The following is a 22,433-nucleotide window of genomic DNA, read 5'->3' as shown; positions in this document are numbered from 1 at the left end:
ACTGCATTTGAATTGCTTGGTCTGTTTTTGTTAGACACATTGATTGTCCCTGTTTGAAGATAAAATTGCCGGGTGAAGATTTTATTATAAATAAATTAAATACTATTGATAGACCTATCCATTTTTTTCAACCATGAAATTTCGGAGGGCATGAAAATCATTTTAAGAAGTAATTGTAAAGAGAAACAAATGAAGACAACTGATGGCTAAACTTGCCTGTGATCCAATTTCATTTTGCCATACTGTTAATTTATCTTATGCTCCAACATCTTCAGATACTGGGACTATCTAGTTTGACCTTCTGTATATTTGAAAAGTCAAGAAACTTGCCCATCTGTTTTTGTATCAAATTGATTAATGTTGTTTTGTTTCCAAAACAAAACAGAAAAAATTATCTAGGTGGCCAGAACTGTGAGAGTTTCATAATTGTCTCTTGCACATTTGTTGGTTCTATTTATACTCTGTTTGTTTCATAAATTGATGGCTGTGTTTTCTGGATTTACATGCTTTCAGGAGATGGAAATTAAGGTAAGCAGTAAAGTCAGAGTTTCAGTAAGGAGTACAGAATATACACCATAAGTTGCGCGTGGTAATAGGGTTTCTACTTCTTCAGGAACGGTAGCTATGTGGATGGGGGACAAAGCAAGGTGGGAACAAACAGAAAACATTAAAAAGGGACAAGTTCTCTCCAAATGAGTTATTTTGTTGATATCCCTTCCATTTCGCACAGGAGTCCTCACTCTTCCTTTTTATAGGAAAGCCTCCTTTGCATGGAGTTGCTTCTTACTAGGAAATTAAAGTTGCAAATCATTCAGGTTAAATTCTGCAAAATACATCAAAATCCCAGTGTGTGTCAGGCTCAGAAGGTCTTCACTACGGTTACGAAACTGGCTCTTTGACTGGGACCATAGGGGGCAATAGGGAGAGAGGAGGGTATCTTTCACCTCTTAGCAGCATCCCACACTTTCCTAAGGAGGGCTCTCTCAACACTGTGCGGATCAAATGAGTCTCTCAGCCTGTTTTATGTGTTCAAATCAGGTACTCCATTTGCTCCATATGCTCCATACTCCATATGCTCATTCCTGTATCTTTGATGGTAAGAACTAACAAAGCAACCTTGAGGAGTAAAGCATCAATTTCCAAAGTTTCCTGCAGATTTTGCCAGGATTAATTAATTTTGACACAAGTGATTAGTTTTGATATGAGAACCGACTGGCTGAAGCGGGCCCAGTGAAACTTGCTTTATGAAAGTCACCAATAGGCCAAGGTTTTTGTTAATGGCAGGTTCATTATTGTCAGTTTGGGATGAAATTTCACAGAGTTGAAATATCCCACGTCCTCCTGATCTCTTGATAATCATTCCACTCTCAAGGACCGTTCTTCACAAGGCTCACTTTTCCTATGCAGCCTGCTCTGGCCAGGGAGGGACTAAAATGATCTCTTTGATCAGCAGCTGGGAAAACCATTTGTAAGCAAAAATATTATTTGAAGATGAAAGACATATACTTTCGCTGAAAATGTGTGCGGATATATCAGTGTCATCACAAACATTAAAGTTTCACAAAATTACTAGATAACGAGTGGTAGTTTTCTTGGAGCTAGCTTGTGTTCAAAAGGGCAATGTTCTCACCAAACCTATAGCCCTTTGTGTTGTTGAAAGGATTTGAGTAATCTTGCCATCTTGGCTCGGATATCTATGGTAAAACCCCAATCTCTTTTGACTAATGTGACGTTTTGTTGTCTCTGCGAATGCTGAAAAATAATCGTAGAGGGTGCTGCTGAGATCAGTGTAGTGGAGATCATGTGATATAAGGAACCAATGTGTTTATATTAGATACAATAAAACTGCTGGCTTCCTCAGCATAGTAAATTCAAGTGGATGTTCTGCCGCAATGCCTATTCCTGTTAAAATATCTGCCTATTTATAGACCACTGCCTCGGACAACCCAGAACGAATGAACAAACAAATAATAGAATTACTTTCATTTAAGAGTCACTTCTTATGAAGCATCTTGAAGCAATTTCACAATACAATAAAAAGCCTATAAAACAATTGCCTGCATAAAAACAGTTAAAACAACCACATATATGAAAACAGTTTCAAATCCAGTGCAGATGCTAACTGGGATAAAAATCTCCATTTCGAATAGCTCCAGTAACCAGAATATACCACCAGCCCTGATAAGCCACTCATAATGTACAGTTAGTTACTAGGTTTCATTGAGGGGTGTCCCTGACAATTTAAAACAGTTTTACTTGAGTGGCTGCTGGATCTAATAATCTAATCAGACACTTTTGAAACATTTCACCTTGTGCTCCAAGCGTTCTTTTCAAAACACATCTTCTAGGAATGTCACTGCAGGTTAGCTACCTCATCATTGATCTTCAAATTTCTTTTGATTCCTGGTACCAATTTTTCACTAAACATTCACCCCGACGCTGCTTTCTTGGCACTGCCTTCTGACTCTTCCCAGCTCCGTTTGGATGAACTGTGGCACAGCTGTTGAGCAAACAGGGAAATACAATGGGCAAGCACTTAACTTTCTCAATACGCTAATCATGATCTTATTAATATACTGCCTTGGCAAAAGTGTGCCGGCTGCAGGCTTCAGTCTCTATGCAAGAGTTAACGGGCACAATTTGCACTAGACTTTTGGCTTGCCAGTGTTCCTTTTTTTCTGATCCAGTTTTCTCTTTTGTGTGTGTGTGTGTGTGTGTTGCTTTTTTTAGGCTAAGCAGCTGGAAGAGAAAGACAGAGAGCTGAAGAAGCATGATGCTTACTACAAAGAGCAGCTGGCTCGACTGGAAGAGAGGGTGAGAAAGTTTATTCTCTTTTAATGAAGGGGTTTGCTGCTAATTCCCGTTCTCCACTTGCTTTTTGGCTAACTTTTAAATAGGGTGTGGAGCTCAGGGAGGAAGGGTAAGAACAAAGCTCTTTTCCCTCTTGGGGAAAAAATGGCATTCTGTATGTTCCGGGGTCTTGTAAAACTGTTTCACACCATGGAGAGATGTGTCACATCAATGATGTTAACCTGTTTCAGTGGCTGAACCAGAGCTATTGGACGGCAGTTCAATTTCATAAGACTTACAACTTTTTCAGAAAATGCTGAGGCTTTGATTTTGACACATCCCTGGAGGAAAGCAATTCCAGCCTAGCCTGGCCAGGGTGTGTGTGTGTGGGGGGGGGGGTGTCATTTTGGTTTCTAAGGGATGGCCTCATGGCCCAGTGGTTCCCCATCCCTGGTATAGCCTCTAAGGACATCTCCATGTGGTCAGAGAGCAGTCCAAACTTCTATGCTCTCATGTTGTTTATTTGTGCTGATGATCATATTTGCTATACTTTGGCTTTTTGGCTTTAAAATACAGTGGTATCTCGGGTTACATACGCTTCGGGTTACAGACTCCGCTAACCCAGAAATAGTACCTCGGGTTAAGAACTTTGTTTCAGGATAAGAACAGAAAATTGTGCGGCGGTGGCTGTGGAAGGCCCCATTAGCTAAAGTGGTGCTTCAAGTTAAGAACAGTTTCAGGTTAAGAACGGACCTCCAGAATGAATTAAGTACTTAACCCGAGGTGCCACTGTATGCATGAAGTGGCTGTTACAGTGAAACAGCTTCCCTTCCCTTTTTCCCTGCCAAAGTTGGTAATAGGGGAAAATAACATAAGGCCTTTGTTAGGATTCTCCTCTGGTTCAGTGTCAAAACAATACCTGAAAAAAAGGGAGGCAAGCGAGGAAGAAGGGGAAAGAAAAAGTAATATATTGGGACCATGATAGATTTTCCGTATTCTTGCAATACGTTACAGGGATGTTAACACACGTTACATCCCCTTTCAGACTAATCAGGTGAGATCATGTTCGGTGCAAAAGATTATAGGTTGCAGCAAGTTGTACTGGGACAAAGAAGCAATAGCTCTTCTTTCTATATTAATAAAAAAGTTGGCAATTTTGTTTTTATGGACTGTATGTCGCTTGCTGTGTACTGAGTATGTCCAGTTCATTGGTATGTTTAGTTCAATACTTTGGCAATGACTTTCCAATGTTTTACATAGAGGGTATTTTTTTTAGACCTACTGATGGAGATCTTTTTAACTGGGGATGCCAGTTACTGAACTTGGGTCTTACGTTATTCAAAATATGTGCTTTGCTACTGTGATGTGGGTTCTCCCCAGCACTGTTATTTATTTATTTATTAAAAAAATATTAATTAAATTTATACTGTACCTGTTCTCCCAAAGGAGTCCAGGGTGGCAGTGGAATTGTACTGACCAGTTTGTAATCAAATATGTAAAGGTAAAGGTAAAAGTACCCCTGACCGTTAGGTCCAGTTGCAGACGACTCGGGGGTTGCATGCTTATCTCGCTCTATAGGCCAAGGGAGCCGGCATTTGTCCGCAGACAGCTTCCAGGTCATGTGGCCAGCATGACTAAGCTGCTTCTGGCGAACCAGAGCAGTGTACAGAAACGCCGTTTACCTTCCCGCCAGAGCGGTACCTATTTATCTACTTGCACTTGATGTGCTTTTGAACTGCTAGGTTGGCAGGAGCTGGGACCGAGCAACGGGAGCTCACCCCATCGCGGGGATTCGATCCGCCAACCTTTTGATCGGCAAGCCCTAGGCTCTGTGGTTTAGACCACAGCTCCACCTGCGCCCCCCAATTAAATATATACCATCTCTGACTACAGAGGTTTTGTTTTACTTTTGGGTGGCTGTTGATAGGTGTATGAATATGAATATGTCTCTAAGAAGGCTAAAGCAGGAAGAATATGTAAATTGATAAAGAGTCGATTTTGCAATGATGAGAGCGAATTCCTTGTACTAGTGAGCAGAAGCTGTGTGTTTAAGGAAGGCTTGAGCTAGTGTACCTCTCAAAACCAAAAGAGAGAAAGCAAGCAATCACTGACCGTCTTGGCCAAGAATGCTCATTAATTCCTAGACCAATTCTCAGATAAAGTACCTTGGTTCCTGTTAAGGTGGCATTTGAGCATATTGCATCTCTAAGTGTCAGAGCTCCTCCATATAATTAACTGGCCATTTTTATTAGGTTTTTTTCTTTTTCAATTAGCAATTTCATATTCATGTTTCCCTCTGCAGCAGAAACACCACCGCAGTCATTGATAATAAAGGGAGATGACAACAGAGCAGATTAGTGTCAGCCCCCGTGTGCTCCTTCTAGAGCTGAGTTATTATACATATTCACTTTCAGATGACGCCTGTCACTTTGAAAATATTTCAGAGGCAGGAGTGAAGATGCGCCAACCTTTTGGTGAGGATTAATACAGGACAAAGTGACACGGCATCCATGACAGCTTGGATGCTGAAACATAAACAATTCTGTTCCCTGGGGGCAATAGCCATCCATAAATTTCATTTATGTGCAAAAAAAGAAAAAGGCATTGATACTTAAAAAGAAAAAAAAGGAAAAGGAAGAAAGTGATTCCCCAAACAGCTGACAGTATTTGTAGGTCAGCAATGGCACACAGGTTGTGAGTTACTGCCTGCTTCACGGTGGCTAAGCAAGATGGAATAGTTTAACAAAGGAGTTAAAGAATAACCTTCCTATGCAGTATATCTGCTCAGGCTATAAACTCGTTATTTAAGAGTTCCCCACATTAGATTTCAAGAGAGAGATTCATTCATCAGTACTAAAGGGACATTTTCCTCTTCAGACCCTGAGAAAATATGAGCCAATTCTCCTGATTCACATTGATATCAGAGCAGCCCTCTTGAGCTTTCAGCAGGAGACACAATAGAAGAGGATGTAAGGGTATAGGCTTGGTTCTCTCCCCCCCTTTCTGCCCCCTGCCTTAATTTTGAATGAAAACGTCCTAGCTGACACTCCTAGCCGAAAACCCACTAGCTGCATCTAATGCGCTCAGAGCCCATAGTGGGCTAATTGCCATTCTTGTATGGGAAATGGCAAATCAATGGGAAAATAGATTGAAATAATGAAGCCGCTTAGAAGGGAAACGCTCACTTTTCCTCCAGCAGGAGACATCAGCAAAACGCCCTGAGATACTCCATCATTATACTGCGTCATTACTTCATTTCCAAAGTGCAGATGTTAAAAATTGAAGAGAATCCACAATCTATCATTACCAGACTCCCCCAGCCCCAGCTTGGCATGTTTCAAAATTGTGCACGAGTAGTTGAGACAAAACACATCATCTTGTTTCAAATGCGCATGCCGGGACGCGCATAATTACAGCCAGTGTCGCTCAGCACATTATCTGCTGGATTTAGACCTGGGAGACCTGGGTTTTTAATCAGACCTGCAATTTGCCATTCAACCGGTTGCTAGTTGTGACTGCTCCCTTGGTGACTAGAACTGGCATACCTAGAAATGCAAAAGTGAGCTACCCTGCGGTGTCAGGATCCTGAGAGGGTCAGACTCCAAACCAAAATATGGATTTAATGAAGACCCTCAACATACAGTGCAAACACTCATCGTGAGGGTAAGCATCCCAAAATCAGCCTTAATTTCATATGGAAAAGGCATAATGCGCCGAGCGGTTTATGTGTGTAACTTCCTATTCTTAGCCCATAGAGGATGAAAGGTGAAGTCAGTAAATGTAAGGATGCAGTTGTGTTAGCAGTCTTCTACCCTCAAATCCATTGGGGTGAGGGCAGCTGCACTCTGAACCAGTTGCAGCCTCTGTGCCTGAAAAAGAGGGCACAACATTCACTTGAACTTGTGCCTGACCCTAACTGAGAATAATAGAAACTCTCGCAGCTCTTAGACTTTAATCCATAAATCCTGTGATGGGAGATAGATAACATAAAGGCACTATTGCTTTTTAATACTGAGGAAACACCCACCAAATAGTGACAGTGTGGTGATGGAAGAGTTGGTGTAGAGATGATGATGATGATGATGATGATGATGATGATAATTTATTTATTTATGCCCCGCCCATCTGGCTGGGTTTCCCCAGCTACTTTGGGCAGCTTCTAACCAAATATTAAAAAGAATACACCATCAGACATTAAAAACTTCCCTAAAAGAAAAATAGTTGTTTATTTCCTTGACATCTGACGGGAGGGCATTCCACAGGGCAGGTGCCACCACTGAGAAGGCCCTCTGCCTGGTTCCCTGTTACCTCACTTCTCGCAGTGAGGGAACCGCCAGAAGGCCCTCGGAGCTGGACCTCAGTGTCCAGGCAGAACGATGGGGGTGGAGATGCTCCTTCAGGTATACTGGACCGAGGCCGTTTAGGGCTTGAAAGGTCAGCACCAACACTTTGAATTGTGCTCGGAAACGTACTGGGAGCCAATGAAGATCTTTCAGGACCGGTGTTATATGGTCTCAGCAGCCGCTCCCAGTCACCAGTCTAGCTGCCACATTCTGGATTAGTTGTAGTTTTCAGGTCACCTTCAAAGGTAGCCCCACGTAGAGCGCATTGCAGTAGTCCAAGCAGGAGATAACTAGATAACTCTAGAATCATAGAGTGGGAAGGCTCCTGACGGTCATCCAGTCCAACCCCCTGCAATGCAGGAATCTAAATCCATGACAGATGGCCATCCAACCTCTGCTTTAAAACCTCCAAGGAAGGAGAGTCCACCACCTTCTGATGGAGTCCGTTTCACGAAGAGATTGGAAAGAAAAAGTTGGTCAGAGACTGGTGCTGATAACACCAAGGTTGCAGGTTTGATCCCCGTATGGGGCAGCTGCATATTTGTGCATTGCAGAGGGTTGCAATGAGGTCTCCTGAGGTCTCTTCCAACTCTACAATCCTATGATTCCGTGAAATATGTACCGTTAGCTTAAGAGCGACAATAGTGCTCTGTGACGAATTTCTCTTCTGGAAAGTGCTCTGCAACTCAAAAAGTTTGGGAGCCACTGCTCTAGGGCATCAGAAAATATTCCGATGCATACTGGAAAATTCCCAGTTCAAAATTTTATGGGCAATCAGGATGTAGCGTTGGCTGAGAGTTTGACTGGCCTGAGTGCTTCATGGAGGTTTTTCTCCAGCACAAGTCGAACTCTTGCCTCAATTTGCTCTTTAAGCTCCTCCGCTGTTATAGAACAGAAGTGATCCACATAGCTGCAGCTTCAGAAATACTAGCAAAGCTTTAATAAAATCTTATGGAAAAAGGAAATAAATAAGTACCAGCATTGAGACTGACCCCTGCTCTTGTGACAAATTCTCTATATGTTTGTAATACTGCATATGCTACAGTGTAAAGTGCAGCTTTTTAAAGAAAGGACAATGATAGAACACCTGGCATTTATATAATGCTGTGTAGTGTTTAAAAGCACTTTGCATACATTTCCTGGTTGCAATCTCCTTACAGCTACTCTGCAATGTAAGGCTGTTCTTTCCATATTGTGGATGGCAGGCTCCTTAAAGACGAAGAATACATTTATTACGGCGTACATTTTCCAGGATCAGAGCCCATGTCAGCAAATGCATCGCGTGTAATCCTGAAATGGCAGGCCCAAAAGACGCATGAATGTGAAGAGGGTAGGGGGTGTCAGTAGCGAGTTCAGAGGGAAATGAAGTGCAAGAAGCGCAGGTAGTGATAATTACACGCGCACACAGAGAGAAATAGAGGCTTGCCTGAGGCCACCTAGTGATTTTTGTAGCAGAGGGAAGACATGAATTTATTTGCAGCTTTGACAAGGATATAGGCAACATTGGGCAAAAGATTCCAGCATTTTGGGGTGTGGGGGTGTGGAATAGATGACCCTGATGTAGCGTCCAACTCAGGATTCTATGAGCTATGCAGAATCTGTATGCTAATTCACAACTTGCACAGCTCGAAATTCAACCATCGATTTGATACTAGATTTGGCTGCATTTGGACAGGTACATTTCGCACAGGCGAATGGAATCTGTCTTCACGAATCGTGCTTGGGTTCAAATTCCTGAAAATGCAGACATGAGTTACAATCCTCTCTCTTTTTTTTTATAACTTCTGTTTTCCCTCTGTGGCTTACGCTTGCAGGTAGGATTTTTAGCTCGTAGGATCGGCGCTTCATTTGCAGCATCAGTTTACTGCACAGGCTGTCAAGGAGTATTAAACTTCAAATAAGATGAGCACACAGACAGTAAAGCTGCGAGTTGATGGCACACACTATACCTGGTATTAACCAGTATTATCCATCCCGCTTGCTGCAGTAAATAGGATTTTGCTATTATGATGTGTCAGGGTTTTCACAGCAATCAAATTTACTAGACACTAAACTGCTCTCCTCTCCGCTGAGCGGCTTTAGTCTGGATTTTTGTGCTCGCATTAATCCTGTTGGTAGGAAATCCTCATCCCAATAGTGTAGAGAAATTATAATTTAATGATCTCTTCACCCCCCCCCACCCCCCGCTCCATTCAAGGCTCAGAAAGGAATGCTGGGCTTTTGCAGTGATAGCTCTAGGGCTTTGACAAAGGAGATAATGCGCAATTCAGCTTCTAAGCCAAGTATCATCTCCGTGCATGTGTGTGTACATTTGCCGTGAACAAAAGTATTACAATGCAAGCCACGCGGGTTTCAGATTTCCCTGCACGCACGGCTGTATTCATCATCTCAGAGGTTCAACAGGTGAATGATCTAGCAATTGGATAGTTTGTTTGGTGAACTCCGGCTTGCAAATGTTGGCTGTAGCTGTGCAAACATTTCTGACCTATATGTTAGGCTTAACTATAGCAAAGGGACCGTGTTGCCCTCTGAGCCACATAATAACTTCAGAGGCAGAAAGCACGTTCTTTGGAATTTAGGCATCACGTTCCTTCCCCCAATGTTGTGCAGAGGTTTTTATTGCATGTCTTACAGCTGCAGATTATGTAAGAGGTCGTTTCTCATTCAACCTGAGCTTTTTCATGAAGTTCGCTATCCACAGGGAATGTAAATAAGTGGGACCTGCAACAAAACGTTGCAGCGTAGAGTGTTTCTGTTCACTTTTCCAAGTCAGCCTGCCATGCCATGCCATTGCCACCCTCCCCCTAATTTTCCATTGACCCGCCCCCAACAGACACTTTGCATTCTGTACCCGCCAGTCATGCTCAGCTACCAATGGGCTGTTTTGGTTGCCCTCCCCCAAGATGCTTTTATTCAAATCAGCTTTTCATAGCTGGGGTAAGAGCGGGCTCAAGAAGGAGAATAAAGTTACCCACTCCAAACACTTGGGAAGAGAATAAGCTTTGTGCTCAGCTAAAGAAACATATTATGGAAACGTTTTAAAATCTCTGTTTTAGGTTTGATTTAGGGTTAACTGGAAAAAGACGAGGATATTAGTACGGGTTTTTAGATGTTGATCTTAACTTTCAGCAGGGTTTTAGTACATTATCCCCAACCTAACCCAAAGGTACACATTTAAATGAGTAGATGGCTAAATACAAGCAAAGATATTTAGCTTTCAAAAAGTTGGTTGGCATTTGCTACCCCCAAATAATGACTTCCAGGAATGACAGCCAGCCAGTGGTAACATTGCCAGGTCAGGCCCTATTACTGACTTTAGATTTCACCGATATCTGTTCCTCCGTGGTGCTAAAAAGTTCTTTCTATCAGCTCTGAACCTGGGAATGCTGTACTTCTGGTAAGAACAGCCCATGATTATATATTGTAATGAAGTAAAGCTGTTCAGACCTCTTTATTCCCTGCAGTTTCCGTGAATAGTTGAAGCATGTGTTTGGCACCGTAAACACATCACTCCCTTGGGTATAGAAGGCAACTGTATAGTTAAAAAACACTCAGCTCCTTAAGAGAGGCTGTCTTGTGTAGTCTTTGTGCAAGCCTTGACTGCATGCTTTTGGATTTCAGAGGCAATATTCTGAAACGAGGAGCTTGATTAATTTCAGCAGAAAGTGCTGTTATATGATAATGGGACCTCCCCACTCCCATAAAGCCCCCTTTGAGGGACTGAAGTACCTGTTTACCTTCAAGGGACTGCACAAGACTTATTGAAACAATTGTGAGGTGGGACTTGCAGTCCATTTCCTTTCTTGCCAACTGATGTCCTGGAACTCATTATTGTGGAATTTGGGGGCAAGTACCCCGGGGCTGCTTTGCAAATGTACTGCAAGCTGGAGGGCAGCCACTAAGCAGCATCTACTCTTGTCACATCCATGAATTTAATTTGCATCAGTGTGGTGGACACCAGAACTTTTGATAGTGGGAAGTCTGTCTTACCTGCTGGGCTTTCTAGAAAGTTGTGTCGGCTATTCGCTTTTTTTGTTCTGAACGTCTTAACACAGAGATGGTAAGCCTATAGCCCTCCAGATGTTCCTAAGTCCAACTCCCATCAGCCCAGCCAGCAGAACCAGCAATCAGAAATGGTGGGAATTGGAGTCCAGGAACAACTGAAAGACCATAGGGTAGGCATTCATGGTCTATCGTGTGAAAACACTGAGCTTTCAAAAATCGTAATTGTCAGAAATTATAGACTGGGAAGGGAGCAGAAGGTCATAGAATCATAGAATCATAGAGTTGGAATAGACCACAAGGGCCATCGAGTCCAACCCCCTGCCAAGCAGGAAACACCATCAGAGCACTCCTGACATATGGTTGTCAAGCCTCTGCTTAAAGACCTCCAAAGAAGGAGACTCCACCACACTCCTTGGCAGCAAATTCCACTGTCAAACAGCTCTTACTGTCAGGAAGTTCTTCCTAATGTTTAGGTGGAATCTTCCTTCTTGTAGTTTGGATCCATTGCTCCGTGTCCGCTTCTCTGGAGCAGCAGAAAGCAACCTTTCTCCCTCCTCTATATGACATCCTTTTATATATTTGAACATGGCTATCATATCGCCCCTTAACCTCCTCTTCTCCAGGCTAAACATGCCCAGCTCCCTTAGCCGTTCCTCATAAGGCATCGTTTCCAGGCCTTTGACCATTTTGGTTGCCCTCCTCTGGACACGTTCCAGTTTGTCAGTGTCCCTCTTGAACTGTGGTGCCCAGAACTGGACACAGTACTCCAGGTGAGGTCTGACCAGAGCAGAGGTCATCTCACCCAACATTGGCTCCCCACTTTATTTGTACTGAAGCATTCCAATTACCGTATTTTTCGCTCCATAAGATGCACCTGACCATAAGACACACCTAGTTTTTAGAAGGGGAATGCAAGGGAAAAAATATTCTTTAAAGGAAGCACTGAGCAGAGCCTGTATGCATCCCAGGCTCTGCTCAGCGCTCCCTTTCACGAGCCGAATGGAGCCTGTGTGTGGTGCTTGCAGGCTTTTACCCGAGGAGGGAGAAGGGCAGCCCGCGCACATGCTCCGTGCGGCTCTTGGGGGCTTTTCCGGGAGGTGGGGGAAGGGACTGAGGGGCTATCCCAGAAGCTAGAACAGCAAGAGGGAGCGCTGCGCAGCGATTCCTCTCGCTGTTCTGGCTTCTGGGATAGCTGCGCAGCCTGCATTCGCTCCATAAGACGCACACACATTTCCCCTTACTTTTTAGGAGGGAAAAAGTGCACCTTATAGAGCGAAAAATACGGTTTGCCACAGCATTCCGACCACTCCCTTTAGAGAGAGGTGATTTGCTTAGCAAATGAAGAACCCCACAAGCTCTTAGAAAAGGCCAAGACCACCCATGCTTACGAACCAAGCTGTGTTTCACATTCCTGGGCAATGTGCTTGAATGAGTGTTCGCTCATCAATATCAAGCACTCTCTGATGTTCATCAACTTCAATTAGGGTTTAGGCCTTGTTTTGGCACTGAAACAGCCTTGTGGGATGACCTTTGCTGGGCGAGAGAAATGAGGGAGAGCAGCCCAGTTGATTTCCTTGGACTTTTCAGTACCGTCAACCACGGCATCCTTCTGCAAAGGCGGTCCAAACTGGGCGTGGGTGGTGCTTATCTACAGTGATTCCACATACCTGGAGGAGCATTTTCTGAAGTTATTGCTGGGGGGACTTCAGATCAACCCTATTGAATTACCACTTCAGGTTCCCCCCAGTGTTCCATTTTATTCAAGCAGCCACAACTCTGCTTGGATACCAAGAACCTGGCTTCAGTGACAGGACAGGTCACTGTCCTGATGAGCAAACAGACTAATTAAATAGAAGGTGGACAATATAGATAGGGGAGGAAAATGGAGGCAGAGATAAGCAGAGGGGAAAAGACATGGTTTTATTTCAGTTGCCCGTAATTTGTAGGGGATGTTGTTGATATCCTAGCACAAGTTCCAACTTGCACCTTCTCGTTCCTCACTGTCACATTGGTTGCAATCATTGTGGAGCTTTTCAGGCACACTGGCCTGCTGCTTTCAATCTTATCACCACAACTATGAGGCCCTGTAATTTACTGAACGCTGTGATTCTCGGGATTCTAATAAACCCACTGACTTCGCAAAAGTGCTTTAGGGTCATGTGGGCAGACATCATTGGATTGCAGCTTGAGGTGATCATTCTTGTCACCTAAATGGCATTACCCTCTGTTTCTGAGGATCCGAACGACAGGTTGCTTTGGCGTGCAGGCGATATCCCAGGACCAAATATTGCTTAAGACTCGGATGAGTCTTGGCTCCCATGCTGTCCGCAGTGGCCATTTTTCAACTCTCTGAACCTCTGGGCTCTGCACTGGAAAGATTAAAAACAGAGAGTTCATCACAGCTTCACAACAATGCATTGATTAACACAATACCTTCTGTATTGTGGGTCAGAGTTTAATATGGCTGGCAGCTTCACACAATTGAGCTGTCAGTTTGGTCTAAAGCATGACACTCTGTCATCAGAGCTCCTGCCTTCCTCTCTGTAGATTGCACTGCATTTGGAGAGGGTATTGTGATGGGAGAAGTCTGTGCCAGTTAGGCCAAGGCTAGCAAGTTTGTCAATGACAATTACAGTATCTCAGACCTCAGCTTGTCTGGTGCAGGTGGAAAATGAAGTATCATTTTTAAACGACGAGTTGGATCTGAAGAAGTGCAAGTGGAAGGAAGCTAACCACTAGTTGCTGTGCAGACACTTGCAATATCCGTAGCAGAAGAGTGGGTGCAGACACTTTGTGTTATGGTAGTGTAGCTCCTCTCTTGTTTATGCAAGCAGAGGAACCTGATTGGATTTACTTCCACTTTCTTCACACAATGCTCTACCACAGGGGTCAGCAAACTTTTTCAGCAGGGGGCTGGTCCACTGTCCCTTAGACCTTGTGGGGGGCTGGACTATATTTTGAAAAAGAAGAAGAAATCCCTGCATACTTTAGGGATGCCAAATGTATCAATCTCTTTAAAAAAGGCGACAGAACTGATTGTGGAAACTATCGAGGCATCTCTCTACAGTGGTACCTCAGGTTAAGAACTTAATTCGTTCTGGAGGTCTGTTCTTAACCTGAAACTGTTCTTAACCTGAGATACCACTTTAGCTAGTGGGGCCTCCTGCTGCCGCACGATTTCTGTTCTCATCCTGAAGCAAAGTTCTTAACCCGAGGTACTATTTCTGGGTTAGTGGAGTCTGCAACCTGAAGCATCTGTAACTTGAAGCGTCTGTAACCCAAGGTACCACTGTATTAGCTGCGGCCGGCAAAATTCTTGTAAGGATCTTAGCAAACCGTCTCGTAACAATATCCGAGGTGACCCTTCCTGAATCCCAAAATGGTTTTTGGCCTTCTAGGGGGACAGTGGACACGATTTTCACAGCTTCAAGAAAAATACAGAGAGCAAAACCAACCCCTGTATATGGCGTTTATTGACTTGACTAAGGCTTTCGACACTGTAAATCGTAATGCCCTGTGGACTGTCCTTCTGAAAATGGGCTGCCCAGATAAATTTGTAAACATCATCCGGCTCCTCCATGATAATATGACAGCAACAATCGCAGATAACAATGGCTCTCAAAGTGAACCATTCACAGTGGGATCGGGTGTTAAACAGGGTTGTGTTATTGCCCCAACTCTATTCATTATTTTCATTGCTATGTGAAAACAGAGTTTGTCTTTTATAATCATCGATCCATTTTGGGTTGCCACTGCAGATCCCCTGCTCCCCGCAATCTGTTCTACGTATATGAAGGTGAAACTGTCAGAAACTTACAATTTGGTTTGTCTGTATCCTGTGCTGAAGCACTTTAGCAATTGAATGCAGACATTCCTTGTTTATCAGGGGGGGGAGAGAGAAAGAGATGCACTATCTTTTATTGTGTGCACACAAAATTTCAGCTTTTTAGTTGGTATGGAAGTACTCTCATGATACCTCTGTCAGCGAGACCTAAGCATTTTTATATATGACAGCAGGGACAAATCCTTACATGCATTTAATCATTGCAAAGATATGCTACCCAACTGCGGTTACAACTTGAAGAGCCTCTATGTTTGACGACACTTTCCTTTGTTAAAAAGAAATTATTCTTCTCATTCATTACTGTCCTTATGATAGATAGCAACACTGAAGTATCACTTAATTTTTTATATAAAAAACTCCCAAGTTGTTTTTCACATTGAATAATAAGCATTAATCTTATATTTCTTGCAAGATTTTTTTTTTCTAGGCAGACATATCGTATGTTATAGTTAAACATGGCCATTTAAGTTTTAGACTGGTTCTCCCTGGTGCCAAGATTTGTGTTAAGCATTAAAACATCAGCAGCAGTAGCTGTGCTTTGGAAAGAGACAACACCTTAAGTTGAAAGACTGGCCTGTTTCCATTTTCCTGGGCAAATCAGCTACATGTATGACTTCTATGGAAACAAGGTCTGAGTCTTATCCATCACTGAGCATTAGTAGATTTGATAAGTAAAATACCCCCTCTCCCACTTTGTTTTGTTACGTTTCAGTACTTATTTCCTTGCTATAACATTCAATTTTCAATGCGTATACAGGTGAAGACAAGGAACACACAGGATTAGACAGAAATAAATACAGAGCACTCTTCAGAGTGCCAATCATTACATAATCAAAATGGCAACATCCACACGCAGACTTGAGTGACTCCAAGATTTGCAGAAACACAAAAGAAAATCTTCTAAGAACAAATCGTAAAAGAAAGGAGGGGGGTGAAATGGACCATTGAGATTTTAATATGCTCATTGTCCACACAATGCTGAGTGTCTTTTGGGGTCGGCACTGGAAAATTGAGGAGGATGCAGGATAGAATGGAGTATTCTGAAAAAGGGCTTTTAGCATGAGCACCCAGCATGTTTTGTTGCAGGATCTACTCGTAATTTATAAAAGGTAACAAGGGAAGTATTGAAAGTTGGTGCTCACCATTTGAAAATTATTGTAAACGTTCTCAACTTTTTTTTAAAAAAAACCCCTACTCAGAAGCTACACACACACACACACACACACACACACATATATATATATATATATATATATATATATATATATATATATATATATAGTTAGAAACAATATTGTCCATCAGCTGCTAAAGCAGTGCGTGGAGGGAAACAGCGGTGGTAAAGAATTTTGCTTACGAAAGCGTGTTGGTTGCTGCATGCCTCGTTTTTTTGATGCAGGTTGCTTCTGGGTCGCCTCTCGTTTTTGAACTTTTAAGACAAGACTTGGGAGCTGCAGCGTTCAGCTTTGCCTTGCCGGTTTCCCCTTCCCCCCAATCTACATTAACCCCTTTATTCTTTTTTTTTTTTTTTAAAGAATTTTTATTGATTTTCCAAACACAAAATAAACACAAACAGTACACAATACATAAACAAACAAACAAACAAACAAACAAACATTAAACATGTTGTCAGGGCCGCCTCAGGTCCCAGCTCACAAGAGACCAACGCCAAGTCCACTTTATATACAAAGATCTTTATTGAAGTACATTGTTTGCTCCACAGCCGAGGCGCGCAGCCCCACGTCTGTTACGCTTAGACTGCTGAAGTCCCCTCTGAATCAGTCCCGCCTCTACACCAGTTTAAGAGGCTTGTGCTGGTCCACCTCTTCCTGTCCTTCCTTTTCCGCAGGGTCTTCCTGCCCCCCTGGGTTCCTTCCCTCCTGCTTTCCCCTGACGCTGAGTCCCCAGACGCCTGCTCCCCCCTCCTGCGTGCTTTGGGACCAGGCTCCTCCTCCGGGCTCTCTGCATTTCCGTGCGCCTCCACATTTGAACTTGGCGCGCGTTCGCTACCTCTGACCTTCCTCTTGACAGTTACACTACTCCCTGTACTACTCTCCGCCCCTTCCGGGAGGACGTCCTCCCCCGATCTCTCTCCCCTCTCGGCTTCCTGCTCTGCTTCGCCTGTCACACTGGAAACTCCACCCTCTTCACTCCGTTCCGGCGGGGAAGCCGGCCCTGATTCCCAACTCCCACTCTGGGTTCCCCTGCTGCTTCCTTGCTCCTGACGAGTCCCCCCTGTAACTCCCCTTGGCCTGACCACGGGCGCCCCCTTTTGGGAATCCTCCGATTCACTTGAAAGACTCATGGAAACCCTCAAGTCATTGTCATCCTCTTCCTCCTCGTTCTGGGATTCTTCCCCCTCGCTCTCAGTCTCCTCCCTCATCTGTGCCTCTCTCCCTGAAACCCTGACACATGTATAATTTCATAACCTTCTTTTCATAAACCTTACTTCCCGGACTTCCCCATGCCCCCCCTTTTCTGCATCCTTGTTTTACATTTCTTCAGCAACTCCTCCGATTAACTAATTATTCAATTCATTTTCTTTTAAGTTCTTCTCTAACTTATCAATTACAGCTGCAATTCTCTATTTCCCAATCCCTTGACATTTTAACACTCATCAATTTTACAACAATTTTAAAGATATATTTTGAATTTCTTCCAGTCTTCTTCCACTGTCTCTTTCCCCTGGTCACGGATTCTGCCAGTCATCTCCGCCAGTCCCATATAATCAATCACCTTTGTCTGCCATTCTTCCAGCGTGGGTAATTCTTGTGTCTTCCAATACTTTGCTAAAAGAATCCTTGCTGCTGTGGTGGCATACATAAAAAACGTCCTATCCTTCCTTGACACCAGTTGGCCAACCATGCCCAGGAGAAAAGCCTCAGGTTTCTTAGGAAAGGTCCATTTAAGGACCTTCTTAATTTCATTATAGATCATTTCCCAAGTAACCCCTTTATTCAACAAAATGAAGCTAGAATTGATGGAAGGAAAAAAACTGAAAAGTTGCTTGAAGATACTTCTTGAATTCTCTGGGGGCACACTGGTGCAAAAGAAGACAAAAATGGCAATTATCTGGGCAAATGGAGACTTAGGGCTTGGCCCAGATTCTCCGGTCGCTTTCTCTCGGGGACACCCGATCTTTACCACTGAATTGGAGCGAACGGCAGTCGGGTTTTCTGCAGATTGATGCCTGTTTTATTCAGCACTAAAAATTGGGTTTTCCTGGGGAAAGGGGTGGGGCAGACAGAAAACTTCTCGGACAAGTGAAAAACCGCTTAGACTCCTTGCTTTCTAGGCATGCGGCAAGCAGGAGAGTGGACGAGCCCTTGGTGGATACATAGGAAGGTAACCTCAGCATCATTGATTAAAGAGCAAGCTACCATGGACAGCTCCGCTGAAATCCCCTTTTCCTCTTGATTCTCTGCTGGGAGCCAGTGAAGAGCTGATTCCGCTCACTTTCTCTCTCCCCCACCCTCCCTGTCTTCTGTCTTCTATATCTCACACTTCATTGACCACAGCTGAAAATAACTTCCTGTGTGCTCACACATGTGCAGGGCCAGCGCTCTTGGATTGAAGAGCCTTCTCGAACCTCGATAGCCTAAATGATTTGGGCATCTAGAACGGTTCATTGTTATTAATGGAAATTAATGCCTGCGTTTAAACCCAAACATTCCTGTTCTGTGCTTTTTGAAGTGCTTGTATCTGTGGCATTTCTCTTCTGCTCCATTCCCTGCCTGAGACGTATTGGAATAAGTTCCTTTGCAGTTTTGGACAGAGCCTGTGTAAAAGCTGAGCTCGACAAGCTGCATGGTAATACAGGAAACAGTTCTTTTTTGAAGAAGCAGCTCATCCCAGCCTGTATTCATTTATTGGTTCTCTGTGCTTCCTGCATGTACCTACCCTTACGGCCAACTTATTAGTGTTGTGCTTTAAAAGTATCCTGTACGGTTTAGGTGGCCAAGGGGCTCCTATCTAGAAATTGCTTGAATCCCCAAAGTAAAACACTATAAAGAGACATCCAGAATTGCTCATCTGTTAAGGGACGTTTCAGAGAGTGGTGCAGTACCTTTTCTTCAGCAGCCACATTGGGATGCTATGCTGGTTTGTACTTTACCGCTCATGTGTTCTGCAGTCTTGGGATAAAAAGCAGTGGGAACGACCTCATCTTGCTCCATCCATTTTGCTGAATTGCTGTGATTTCATGGAACGTCCATGACCTGTCTTGAGTATCTGGAGGGGACCCGTTAACTGGGATTTTAAAAATTGCTGTTGTGATGAAGGGATTGGAAGATTGGTTTGGATAAACAGAAACCTTTCAGGCAGCAGCTGGGGAGAAGAGGGTACAGTTGTACCTCCGCTAATGAATCCCTCCAGTTACATAAACTTTGGGATACATAAGCGGCAAACCCAGAAGTATATTTCTGGGTTTTTTGCTGCGCGCGCATGCACAGAAGCGTCTCTCCGGTTGCAAAAACCTTGGGATCCGGCCGGACCTCCGGAAAGGATCCCGTCCGCAACCGGTACCACTGTATTATGTGCCCTTGGGAAGTGTGAGGGAAAGAGCTAGGAGTAGATCCTTTTTTTAAGACTTAGGAAGTGGCCTGTAGATTAACTCTAACCAGCCATATCTTTGTAGGCACATCTCTGTTGTGAATGGATGTGTGGTGCTTTTTGACTTACAAAGCTGAGATGGAGTGACAGTGAAATGTAAAATATTTGTGGCCTTGGGCAGTTAGTTGTGCACAAATGTGACACGAAAAGGGTAGGTTTTCCAGACACATTCCCAGGTCCTGCTGCTGAATTTTGCAAAACATGCATTAGTGGAAGCGGCCAGGCCCTTTCATTTATCAGTGTGAGGATATTATGCAAGGAGTGTTATCCCTGTGCAATTTTCGAACTCTCTTTAGTCAATAGCCTTGTAAACTGAAAGCTCAAACATCCTTCTCATCCGCATATAGACCTTCATTTTCTCTCCTGTCAGCCTGAGTGATATTTTAATTTTTCTGCCCCTTAGAAAACTTCAGTCTCTTATTCAGTAAATAAATGAGTCAGCCCTCAGGAAATGCTGCTGCCAGAGTGTTTCCGTTTGCCAGTGCAATAAATGTGGGAGCTAATAAATGTCCTCTCCCATCAGGAGGAGGCGTATAATGAGTAAATGATGGGAAAAGAAATTCGGGAAACAAATGATCAATCCAATCTAAGACGACAAACCATTTCTTAATAACTTGGTCTTCAGCTGAATAGAGGTCTTTTCACTGGCCACGGGGAACTGCTGGGGCAAAGCCCTGAGAGAGGGCCATGCGTCTGTGGCAGCTGATGGATTTTGTAGGTCTGCTTTCTAGGTTCACTGAGCAGTAAGCTCTGGTTCAGAGACAACCCGTCTCACGTGATGCATTGCTCGTTCGCTGCTCCTGTAAGTGCATACGTATGCCGGCAAGCGAAATCCCCAAACTTAACTCCGAGTGAATAAATAGTGGTGGAAAAAAACCACACACTTCTGTCTTGCACTTGGGAGGAACTGACCATTCGTCCAAAGTAGCACACATGTTACATCTTGTCAGGTAGAGCTTTCACTTGCAGTCATTTGTGTGCACACAGTCACTTGTACATGCAAACAAACTAAAATAGACTTTGTTTGCCTCAAGCCATAAATTTAGCATGCAGGCAGAGACTGTGTACACACACTGTGGGCTCTATTCAACTAAGTCCTGCTCAGAGTAAACCCATTGAAATTAATGAACCTAGGTTAGTCATCTCCGTTAACTTCAGCAGGTCTGCTCTTGAGTAGGAATAGTAGTGAATCCTGTCCCAACCCTTTAAACCACCCTGGAAGCTCGTTCTTTCCCTCCAAAGAATTCTGTGCAGCGCAGTTGTCCCTCAAAGATCCACAGCTCCCAGCAACCTTTGACAAACTACAGTGCTCCAGATTCTTTTGGGGGAAGAACTTACTTCAGAAGGTCGTGTGCACAAAGCCAGAGTGTTGACTTCTCCATTGACTCAGCAGACTGAAGACTGTGAGAAATCAGCCGTTTTTGCTTAATATCTAATAGAAGAAGAAGAAGAAGAAGAGTTTTGATTTGATATCCCGCCTTTCACTCCCTTTAAGGAGTCTCAAAGCGGCTCACATTCTCCTTTCCCTTCCTCCCCCACAACAAACACTCTGTGAGGTGAGTGGGGCTGAGAGACTTCAAAGAAGTGTGACTGGCCCAAGGTCACCCAGCAGCTGCATGTGGAGGAGTGGAGACACGAACCCAGTTCCCCAGATTACGAGACTACCGCTCTTAACCACTACACCACACTGGCTCTTTACCGGGGACTTGCTTTTGAAAACATGTTTTCTAATCCCAGATATAGTCAGTTCTGCCCCAACTGGCATCTGATGGGTAGCAAGTTTAAAAATGTAACGGGGTTGTGGCCATGGAAGAGGAAAGTGCAGTGGTTCTAAGGGTGGTATCTGGAGGCATAGTCAGAGGCAGTGTCAGGAAGGCGTGTGAGCCAGATAAACTGTCTAAACATAATGAGGTGGAGAGGAGACTAGGGCAGCTAGCAAATTAATTAGCTAGGTGAGTCTAGTAGGTTCTAGAGACCCATAGTGCTACCTCACTGGTCCTTCAGGACATCTGCGAAATGGCTACATTGGTAGGCTTGAGACTTGCTCTTCTTCTTCTTTGGTGATCACTTGTAGCCAAGTAAGATTGTCTTCCATAAACACGGTCTTAACGGTGAGTCCATAAATGGATGTGAAGGCCAATTCTGGATGCACACGTCCTTCCACAGTGGGGACATAGGTTTCTGGTCCCCTCTGTCCCTGAAGCTCTCTTTTCTAGCCAGTTGCTTTGGCAGTGCGCAAGAGAGCCACGACTATTTGGCACACTGGGTCTGTGGCTCCCTCTTCTGGCAAGCTGCCTGGGTGGCACAGGAAGTGAAGAGCTAGAACAGTGCTTCTCAAAGGGTGTGGCAGAAGGAGGACGGAAAGTTGGCATGAAGATTTGAGGACAATCAGTATTATATTTTGGAAATGATTCTTGTTCTTAGGTAGCTGCATTGTTTAATGTTTTCTGGGTGTCCCATGATCATATTATAAAGTGGTTGTGGAGTGTTATAAATCAAGCACAGCTAAGGGTTGGTTCTCTCCCCCCCCCCCCATGTATTTCTTATCAATTAAAAAGTTGGTGTGGTGCGAGCAATTTTTTATAGCCTAGATAAAGAAGTTTGAGAATCACTGAACTATAATCTGGCTGCCAGTTCCTAATTTGAGACCACGAGCACCTTTCCCCATGAAATTCGGGAAACCAATACAACTGAAATACAAAGTAATTTTTCACTAGAAAAGGAAAACTTTGTTAAAGAAGTACATTTTAAAATATACAGAATTACTCAAAAAGTCTTTTGTTCAGGTAGTAATCTGTATCGTGCTCAGTGAATGCAGGTAATGACAACAGCAATGGCAA

General features: G+C 43.7%; 1 protein-coding gene across 1 annotated transcript in view; it reads left to right on the top strand.

Moving 5' to 3' along the window:
- CHCHD3 (coiled-coil-helix-coiled-coil-helix domain containing 3) overlaps nt 1-22,433 on the top strand; it is a 218,376-nt gene that overhangs the window by 123,819 nt on the left and 72,124 nt on the right. The window contains exon 5 of the mRNA XM_028745324.2: nt 2,731-2,814. Coding sequence (XP_028601157.2) covers nt 2,731-2,814 — 84 coding nt within the window. The remainder of the gene's footprint in view (nt 1-2,730; nt 2,815-22,433) is intronic.

The sequence above is a fragment of the Podarcis muralis genome, chromosome 10, assembly GCF_964188315.1.
Source record: "Podarcis muralis chromosome 10, rPodMur119.hap1.1, whole genome shotgun sequence".
Taxonomy (NCBI): Eukaryota; Metazoa; Chordata; class Lepidosauria; order Squamata; family Lacertidae; genus Podarcis; species Podarcis muralis.
Note: the sequence above shows the minus strand (reverse complement) of the source record. Positions and strands in the feature narration are given on the sequence as shown.